Raw genomic sequence first — 10,874 nt, forward strand, 5'->3', positions numbered from 1 at the left:
CTTTTGCACACAAGGTGCACTTGCTTGGAGACTCACAGTCCCTGGATTTGTAGCCAAGGTCTCCGCATCTCCAACACTTCACCTCTGGGCAATCCTTGACCTGGTGGTCCAGCCCCTGGCAGATGTAACACCGAGGGGTCTGTCCGGGGTAGGAGATCTTCCCGTTGTACGGACCCAGGGATATTGAGTTAGGGGTTGTTATCGACTGCTCACTTTGCAGACTTTGTACTTGCGTACTCCATACCATATCCCGAACGTATCCACCGGTTTCACTGCAGGTTGTAAAATAGTGCAATACCCATTTAGAAACATTTCAACGTCATGATCTGGAACTCTTCCCGTCCAGAACTTTACAAAGACCATCTTGAGGTCCAGCTCAATGGAGGACTCCACTGTCCAGTCCTTCTAATCTGCGGCTGTCTCTTGGGCTGAATGGCACCGAAGAAGATGGCTGCCGTTTTACAGCCCTCTAACCAATTGTACTATTATGTGTGTTTTTTCGCTTTATTTGTAATTTATTCTGTACATAATGTTTCTGCCACCTTCACTGACATTTTCAACATGTCCCTGACAGAGTCTGTAATACCAACATGTTTCAAGCAGACCACCAGAGTTCCTGTGCCCAAGAACAATAAGATAACCTGTCTAAATGACTACCAACCCGTAGCACTCACGTCTGTAGCCATGAAGTGCTTTGAAAGGCTGGTCATGGCTCACATCAACACCATTATCCCAGAAACCCTAGACCCACCATAATTTGCATACCGCCCCAACAGATCCACAGATAATTCAATCTCTATTGCACTCCACACTGCCCTTTCCCACCTGGACAAGAGGAACACCTACGTGAGAATGCTATTCATTGACTACAGCTCAGCGTTCAACACCATAGTGCCCTCAAAGCTCATCACTAAGCTAAGGACCCTGGGACTAAACACCTCCCTCTGCAACTGGATCCTGGACTTCCTGACGGGCCACCCCCAGGTGGTAAGGGTAGGTAACAACACATCTGCCACGCTGATCCTCAACACGGGGGCCCCTCAGGGGTGCGTGCTCAGTCCCCTCCTGTACTCCCTGTTCACCCATGACTGCATGGCCAGGCACGACTCCAACACCATCATTAAGTTTGCCAACGACACAACAGTGGTAGGCCTGATCACCAACAACAATGAGATAGCCTATAGTGAGGAGGTCAGAGACCTGGCCGTGTGGTGCCAGGATAACAACTTCTCCCTCAACCTGATCAAGACAAAGGAGATGATTGTGGACTACAGGAAGAAAAAAAAGAGGACTGAGCACGCCCCCATTCTTATCGACGGGGCTGTAGTGGAACAGGTTGAGAGCTTCAAGTTCCTTGGTGTCCACAACACCAACTATCATGGTTCAAACACACCAAGACAGTCGTGAAGAGGGCACGACAAAGCCTATTCCCCCTCAGGAGACTGAAACTATTTGGCATGGGTCCTCAGATCCTCAAAAAGTTATACAGCTGCACCATCGAGAGCATCCTGACTGGTTGCATCACCGCCTGGTATGGCAACTGCTCGGCCTCCGACTGCAAGGCACTACAGAGGGTAGCGCGTACGGCCCAGTATATCACTGGGGCCAAGCTTCCTGCCATCCAGGACCTCTATACCAGGCGGTGTCAGAGGAAGGTCCTAAAAAGTATCAAAGACTCCAGCCAACCTCATAGTGTCATAGACTGTTCTCTCTGCTACCGCACGGCAAGCGGTACCGGAGCGCCAAGTCTAGGTCTAAAAGGCTTCTTAACAGCTTCTACTCCCAAGCCATAAGACTCCTGAACAGCTAATCATGGCTACCCGACTATTTGCATTATTATTTATGCATAGTCACTTTAACTCTAGCCACATGTACGTATTACCTCAATTACCTCAACTAACCGGTGCCCCCGCACATTGACTCTGTACTGGTACCGCCTGTATATAACCTCTCTACTGTTATTTTACTGCTGCTCTTTAATTATTTGCTATTTCAATTTTTTTCTTAAACTGCATTGTTGGTTAAGGGCTTGTAAGTAAGCATTTCACTGTAACGTCTACACCAGTTGTATTCGGCGCATGTGGCAAATAAAATGTTATTTGATTTGAATGGACTTCCAAGAAGCGGCGTAATGGGTGTTCTTCCTTGAAGACAACCTCTAAATCTCTCCTGTTCGGCAGTGCAATGAATCAGTAAACATCAACTGCACTAATCTAATTGGATTGGAATAAGAGTGTCTCTCCAACATAGTCATGACTTGGTAGATCTAGATTGATGGTGTATTTTAATTTTGCCCAGTATTGACCAAAACGAGCAACATATGTCAACCACGGACGAGCCATTCAGCTCTGACAGCTCGGGACTACAAAATTATTATTATGGGAGATAATTGATCTATACTTTGGTTTGTCATGGACAACCGCGAGGTCGGCCAGACATCGTGTGTTCACCAAAATTGAATCCAAACATTACACTGTTGATTTTATGTGCATCTGACATTTACTGTACTTTTCACCGCATTTGTTGATAGCGAAATCTGAAAATACTCTGGATATATTCAGTAACATGATAAGAATATTATTGGAAAATGTGGGGTAGGAGCAACATAAGACAGAAAAATTACAAGGGTTTGAGTAAGAGGACAAACTGGAGTCGCCAGGTGGCCACACACCTCTCCAAAGTGTGCACAGTTCCTAAGTAATTTCAATGCAGTTTTATTTTACATTAACATTTTAGTGATTTAGCAGACACTCTTATCCAGAGCGACTTACAGTTAGTGAGTGCATACATTTTCATACTTTTATGACTCAAAGAATAGTCTTCAACTATGAGGTGCTTTTTTTTAGTTCTCCTAGCTGTGCCGTTGAGGAACTAGAGCAAGTACACTTGTAGTTGTTTTGTTTGGAACACAACCCTGCAATCACACAATTACTGTTGTTGTTTACAAATTCCAAAAACGGCCCATTTATAAATCACAATTTGGGTCAGGTGAGCTTCACTTCAACGCTTGTTCTATTGCCAAAATGACTTGCTAAGTTATAAAATACGATCTTACAGTGTTAGGCTTTCACTGGGAAATTCAGAGAAACAGATGGTAATTTTGGTGCACATAGAAAGGAGTCATGCGTGCATTCAGGTGCATGTTCCGCTGCACATTTTCTTTACAATAGACAAACATAGGCTCATTCTGTTCAGAACAACCCAGGGTATGACGCCATGTCATCTTGTAACTGTACATCAAACAGAGTGATCATAAACGTTGACACTGTATATGACATGAGTTTTATGATATGGAAACGTGAAGTGCACATTTGGACTCACTGGTGTTTGGCTTGCTTGTATGACATCAAAGCAGTATTTCTTATAATCCTCAACGTCTCATCTTTCAAAATATATCGAGTCCTCTTAATTTACAGCATTTCCCTCACTCTGTCAACAAAAAAATTGCTGAAGTTGTCCAATTAGCGGGAGGGATGGAGGTAACTTCTAGTCATGTTCTGTGCTCAAATTCAGAACGGCTGTCAGTCAACACCCATACAGCGCTGTGAAGCACAGAGCCTGAGCTCTGACATAATTTATAGCATGTTACTGTACAGCCACTGTCTAATTTAGATGCTTATCAGTGCCCAAATCTGCAATTTTCAACCCTTATACGGGTACAAGTGTAAAGCGCAACCGTCAATTATCTAAAAATGAGTAAAACACAACTTTTTTCATATTGTAGCTTAGACCCTACTTTACATCATCTAAGGCAGGGGTGTCAAACTCATTTTAGCTCAGGGGCCACATGGAGGAAAATCTATTCCCAAGTGGGCCGGACCGGAAAAATCATGGTATATATAACTTAAAAACAACAACTTCAGACTTCAACTTTGTTTTAATACGATCAACATAAAACATAAAGCTGGAGCCTGAGGACAGTGTGTCCAAAAGCACAACATCACTATTAATCATAAAACACCTCAAGTTATTTGAAAGTTCTGAGGACAAAGAACACACAAACACACAATGCCTCAGTGATTAACATAACTGTTTCACAGATCACAGAACTATATCAGGGTGTCATTTCTCAGGCAGAAATGTAGATAAAAATAATGAAATCCTGTTCCCCAAACAAGTGCAAGAACCACAGAGTCAAGAATAGGTTAAATATACAAATAAAATACAATCAATTAAAAACAATAGCACATCAACATAAAAACATATAAACATAAAGCTGGAGCCTGAGGACAGTGTGTCCAAAAGCACAACATCACTATTAATCATAAAACACCTCAAGTTATTTGAAAGTTCTGAGGACAAAGAACACACAAACACACAATGCCTCAGTGATTCACAGAAGTATATCATAGATCACAGAACTATATCAGGGTGTCTCATGCAGCACTTTAAGTGGGGTTGCATAGTTTATTTGACTGTGCCGTTGAGGAACTAGAGCAAGCACGCTTGTAGATGTGACGCCTGATATTGATGCGCTGGTGAAAGCTAAAAGATGCCAGGTATCAGACCTGGCATCTTTTAGCTTTCACCAGTGCATCAATATCAGGCGTCACATCCTGAGTGGCAGCCAACTTCAGGATGTGATTCAAGTGATTGTGCGTGAGCCTTGAGCGCAGCTTTGTTTTATTTATGCTGATTACAGAGAAAACTTGCTCACAAAGATATGTGGTTCCAAACATGCACAACAGTTTTGCAGCGAGGGCTGTCAAGTTGGGATAACCTGGCAAGAGATTCTGATAAAATGTGTACAAGCCAGCTGCGGCAAATTTGCCCTTCAAATCCGAGTCACACTGCAAGTCTATTATTTCAAGTTGGATGCTGACGGGCAGATCAGAGGGATTCACGGTGAATGGCGAGCAAAAAACTTTGAAGTCTTTCTCCAGTTCACCAAAAATCTGAAAGCGTTGCTCAAACTCCCGTAACAGTCCCGTTATTTTATCTTTGAACCGCTTCATGTCTGCCACATGTTGGGTTGCGCACACATTTTTCAGACAGGGGAAGTGAGCTGCATCACCACCGGCGAGTTGCGTCTCCCACAATGACAGCTTCAACTTGAAAGAACGTATGCTGTCATAATACTGTGTGACAACTTTGTTGCGCCCTTGCAGCTGTTTGTTCAAGTTATTCAGGTGCTCTGTAACATCCACCATAAATGCAAGGTCCTGCATCCATTCTGCGGAATGAAATTCTAACACTGGTTTGCCCTTTTCTTCCATGAACTGTTCAATTTCTTCTCGTAAATCAAAGAAACGCCTCAGCACAGCACCTCGGCTTAACCATCTTACCTCAGTGTGGTATGGCAGGCCATAGATGTGGTCTTTCTCTCTGAGAAGGCTGTCAAACTGACGGTGATTCAGGCTTCTGGATCGGATGAAATTAACAGTTTGGATGACCACCTTCATGACGTTATCCATCTTTAATGACTTGCAACACAAAGCCTCCTGGTGCAAAATACAGTGAAAAGTCAAAAAATCACGTCCTCCATTTGCAGATTGCACTTTCTCTCTGAACTTTGTCACAACGCCTGCTTTTTTCCCGATCATTGAGGGCGCACCATCTGTAGCCAGGCTGACAGCGCGGGACCAGTCCACTCCGACCCTGTCCAGCGCGCCGACGAGTGCGGTAAAAATATCAGCTGCTGTCGTTGTATCTGTCATCGGCACCAACTCCACAAACTCCTCGGTGACGGTCAATGTGTCATCAACTCCGCGGATGAAAATGGCCAGTTGTGCTACATCTGTAATGTCCGTGCTTTCATCAATTGCAACCGAAAACGCAATAAATGACTTTACTTTTTGCTTCAACTGGCTGTCCAAATCCACTGAAAGATCGGAAATCCTGTCTGCAACTGTGTTTCTTGTCAGGCTGATATTTACAAAAGCCTGACGCTTTTCAGGGCACACGGCTGTGAGTAAACACAGACTGCTGTTTCTTCAGACCCGCCAACAGTTCATTCACCTTCTCTCTTCTCCGCTGTCCTTGAATGTTGTCATATTTGTCGGCATGAAGACTCACATAGTGGCGACGAAGGTTATATTCTTTCAGCACTGCAACATGCTGTGAACACACCAAACATACAGCTTTCCCATTCAATTCCGTGAATAAATAGGAGGATGACCATTTTTCTTGGAACACTCTGCACTCTGCGTCCACTTTTCTCTTTTTTGACAGAGACATATTGGGGCAATGAGGGTGCCAAAGCACATAATGTTAAAAGTAGAAGCCGTAATAAATATCGCGGGCAAAACAAAGTAGCTCATCCGGACTGGCTGCACGTGCTTGACCTACTTGCTCTGCCCCGGTATAAACAGTTTGCTTGCTTAACACAATTGCTATTGCGCCATCCAGTGGACGCAATTGGAACAGCAGTTTATTTTATAGAAAAATTGCAGCGCATTTTTATACTTTTCAAAATCATCTCGCGGGCCGGATTAAACCCATTTGCGGGCCTGATCCGGCCCGCGGGCCGGACGTTTGACACCCCTGATCTAAGGCTTTTGTTGTGCCTGCCATCAATCATAGAAATAGAATTCATAGAATGGACCTATCCCTTCAGACCACTGCAATTTAGCTGGTACACCATTGAAATTGTAATTTATTTAACATTGTAACTTCTAATTACTACCAGAAAGATGGCCGCCGGTCCACCCACCGTCGAATATCAACTTAAATTGTCATGTATTTTCTATTACCTATATTTCTAGGATTTCAATAGGTTTCTTATGGAGGATTGACAGTATAATTTAAAACAACAGATATTCCCATTCAAGTCAACATTATCTGATGTGTGGACCTCCAACCATCTTTGTGGTACCATTTGAAAATTTTAATTTAATTCCCATTTTAGTACATTTATCAACCAAAACATGACACCCACCCTGTATTCAAGAGCATGTTGTGTCTCAACCGATGACGGGCACAACACAAAAACCTAGGATTATGTAAAATAGTGTCTAAGCTACAACATACTGAATTATGAAAAAATCTGAGTACGTGTTTTTAGATAATTGCCATTTAAGGTGAAAAATTACCACAACAAAACCCTGATAAATTATTAAATAGTTTGACAACCATGTTTGTAAGCTTTTAAATGATATCAATCTCAACCATTTATATTTTCCAGTGATGAAGACATGGCTGTGTCATGGTATGTGGGGTATATAAAATAGGTCAACTTTGAGCACCTTTAACTCCAAAAAGTCACTTTCAAAGAACTTCTACAATGTGCAAATATGTATGGAAGGTTTCATTCAATTCAAGAGGTGCCGTCAAAAAGCGATTGAATTCTTATGGATTTACCCAGCTTAAAGTAGGGCTGGCTGTAATTACAGGCCTTCAGGGGCCAGGCGATGAACCATAAAGCTCTCAGGCTCTCACCATGCCGACCAGATTTTTTAATTAATCACCTCACGCTGGCCAGACTGTGTTTGTCCCGACCACACAGTCACTGTGGCCCAGTATTCTTGTCACCATATGCCCACTAGGTCTTTGTTTGTTCTCCTACAGGGCTGCATGGCTGCCTGCCCATGTGTGTGCATTTGTGTGTGCGCTTGTGCACATATGTGTATGTGTGTTTGCGTGCATTATGATGTAGATTAATTATAGGCAGGGGCCCGGATTGCTAGCTAAGGAGATGACACTTTTAACTGTGTGTAGGTTAGTATAGCTTACAAACTATAGTCACACAGATGAGGCTAAACATACCTTGCATGCTAATCTGCTTCAGTTACCGTCTGTGGCACAGCTGTCACAGGGCAGTAATGACAGGCATTCATAAGACCCCCACAACCCCCTCACTACATACAGCTTGGAAATAGGACCCCTGGCCTGAGCTGGGTGGAAGGGTCCTCTTTGAACTTGACTTTCACCCTACAGGGTTTCTGCAACTTAGTTAATGCCTCATTAGGTGAGATTAGATAATGATTTAATTGAAAGGATTTAATCTACTTGTATTTCAAATTAAAGTGATTTCATTGATGTACAGTTCTGGTATCTTTTAGTTTTAATGATTTTGTTTTTCTTAATGACTAATTTTAGGCCCTTACAGTGTCTTGTAAGTGTTCTCGGAGGAAGGGAGCAGGTGCAGTCAAGCTGTCTGAGTTCCTGTTAGTCTATTGGTTGAAAAAGCCAGGGACTGGTTATTTCAGTTCCCTCAGTGCTAGCCTGGTGCTGTATGTTTGTTTACATCTGTTGTCTATCATCTACCCTCATACACGGCTCGGGTTGCAAACACACCACCTTTTCATTTGCAGGCTATGAATACGGTGTACATGTGACCATTTGATCCATGTGTTTTTGTTGCACTGTAGGGAATGTAAATAGACATCACTGATACAGACTGGAGCAGCCTTCGACATGGATCCCACCCTTTGATTAAGCTCCAAAATGTGTTCTCACCATTCAGCCATCTCTAACCTTTAGACCAGGCCTCAATGCTTGGTCGTTTTTCATTATGTGTGACATCTGCAGAGGGAGACTGTTCAAACTAAAAGAAGGCATTGTGTATCAACAATGCATGGTATTCAACGTCTGTTCCACGTTGGTTCAACATCATTTCATTGAAATGACGTGGAAACAACGTTGATTCAACCAGTGTGTGTGCCCAGTTTATTGTACTGCTAAATGTATAATTGACTTATTTTGACGTTTGCTATTTGGTTTAGATTTAGGAGGTGGGCAATGCTGCCCTCAGATGGCTGAAACAACTATAAAGTAAGAAATGACAAGAGCCTTGAAACTAAACCCCTGTGTGTCTGTCTTTTGCAGTGAATGAGATCATCGACAGAGACATATCTCAGCTCAGTTGCGGTGATGGGGCAGTAGAGTCCAACCGACCAGGACAGGATCCTTATGGATGGGATACTGTGATACTCCAGTGATAATGTTCTTCCATTCTGTGGCCTTCATTCGTTTTCTATTAATCATCATCATTACTCAGGACAGGAGTTGACTGGTGCTATCTATGCATTTGGCAGTTCTATTACTAACTGACCACAATTTTGACTGCAAAACTGTGGCGGTTTAACTGGCGCAATTAACCCAGTTGCTGGTAATACATACACCTGTGGAGATGGTTAGGCTGTAGAGAAGGTACCCACTGGGCACAGATGTCAATTCAACGTCTATTCCATGTTGGTTCAATGTAATTCCATTGAAATGACATGGAAACAATGTTGATTCAACCAGTGTGTGCCCAGTGGGTATGCCTGTTTGCTTATCTAACAGTTCAGGATTTTTAAGTCAAACTAAAATATATTTTAGGAATAAAGATGGCAGTACTTCTCATACCAACCACAGCTGAAATATGACAACTAATTGTCTGTAAATGCATGAAAATTACGTATTTGGTGTTGAAAGAACCTTGATGTAAATGAAGAGGCTGAAAAAGGTCAAATACCAAATGCTGTATTAATTTAATATTTATTGGCAAAATACATTAGATTTTAATTTATTTTTGATACTGTAGCTCTTGCAGTTGTATGATTCTTTAGAATAATTATACATTTTCATAACCTTCTAATGCCTGGTATTGTATGCCTATTTTCCATTTTAAGATTTTGCTTTCCAAAGAATGTACAGTATATTATAAAGAATTATATGATACTTTGGCAGTATGCTTGGGTGTGAAGTAGCTATATCAAAGTCAAAGTTATACTGAACAAAAATATAAATGCAACATGCAACAATTTCATTGATTTTACTGAGTTACAGTTCATATGAGGAAATCAGTAAATTGAAATAAATTAATTAGGCCCTAATCTATGGATTTCACATGACTGGGAATTCAGATATGCATCTGTTGGTCATAGACACCTTAAAAAAATGGGCCTCACAATGGGCCACAGGATTTGGTCCCGTTATTTTTGTGCATTCAAATTGCCATCGATAAAATGCAATTGTGGTTGTTGTCCGTAGTTTATACCTGCCCATACCATAACCCTACAAACCATGGGGCACTTTGTTCACAACGTTAACATCAGCAAACCACTCCCCCACATGACTCCATACACGTGGTCTGCGGTTGTGAGGCCGGTTGGACATACTGCCAAATTGTCTAAAATGACATTGGAGGCTTATCTTGGCAACGGAGAAATGCTGACTAAGAGGGATGTAAATATATTTGTGCACAAAATTTGAGAGAAATAAGATTGTTGTGTGTATGGAACATTTCTGGGATTTTTTATTTCAGCTCATGAAACATGGGACCAACACTTTACATGTTGCGTTTATATTTTTGTTCAGTGCATTTCATCAGGTTTTTGTTCAATTAAAAGAAAAGCAATTAAAATAATCCTGTTCTCTGTGTATCTGTGTGTGGTTTCAAAAGCATATACAACAGGTGGGTGTAGGTGTGGTTATACTTACTTTCTCCTTAGTAATTTTCCCCACTGGATCAACACATGCATGATGTTGCAACACACAGGAATAGGAGAACATTTAGGTATTATGCATGACCCTGAATGAGGCCCCTGTGACAACATGTAACTAGAGCGCTCTCTGATCCAGAGGGTCCGAAACCGGAAGTACGTCAACATTCCAGTACCGGAAGAGAGGCAAGATGATGGAAACAAGAGAAATTGCTGCAGGAACTTACAAGAGAGGAGGGTCGAGGGAAAAGTACTTCAATCCAGGGATGAGAAATGCGTTGTACTCCGAATTGGCCCATTAACCCAACTGTTACACTTAGAAGATTGAACCACTGCTAGTTTTTAAGTAAATGCCCTTTGACTTTTTTTCAGAGAGACGCAGATATACAGTATAATACACAGTTGGTATTTGCCGATAACGTGCAGAAAGTTAGTTATCAGCGTGGACGAGTTGTCATATTAATATAAAGTTAACCTTAGCTATGCAGCTAACGTTAGCTATTTTGA

At 42.0% G+C, this 10,874-nt stretch overlaps 1 protein-coding gene across 2 annotated transcripts in view; it reads left to right on the forward strand.

Moving 5' to 3' along the window:
- Positions 1-10,291, forward strand: part of LOC311137389 (nuclear factor of activated T-cells, cytoplasmic 3-like) — a 28,387-nt gene extending 18,096 nt beyond the window's left edge. For both annotated transcript variants that reach the window (XM_084171850.1, XM_084171851.1), the window contains exon 9: positions 8,767-10,291. In XM_084171850.1, coding sequence (XP_084027976.1) covers positions 8,767-8,879 — 113 coding nt within the window. In that variant the 3' untranslated portion in view covers positions 8,880-10,291. The remainder of the gene's footprint in view (positions 1-8,766) is intronic.
- The last annotated feature ends 583 nt before the right edge of the window (positions 10,292-10,874 follow it).

The sequence above is a fragment of the Coregonus lavaretus genome (genome assembly GCF_964263955.1).
Source record: "Coregonus lavaretus genome assembly, chromosome: 11".
NCBI classification, from domain to species: Eukaryota; Metazoa; Chordata; class Actinopteri; order Salmoniformes; family Salmonidae; genus Coregonus; species Coregonus lavaretus.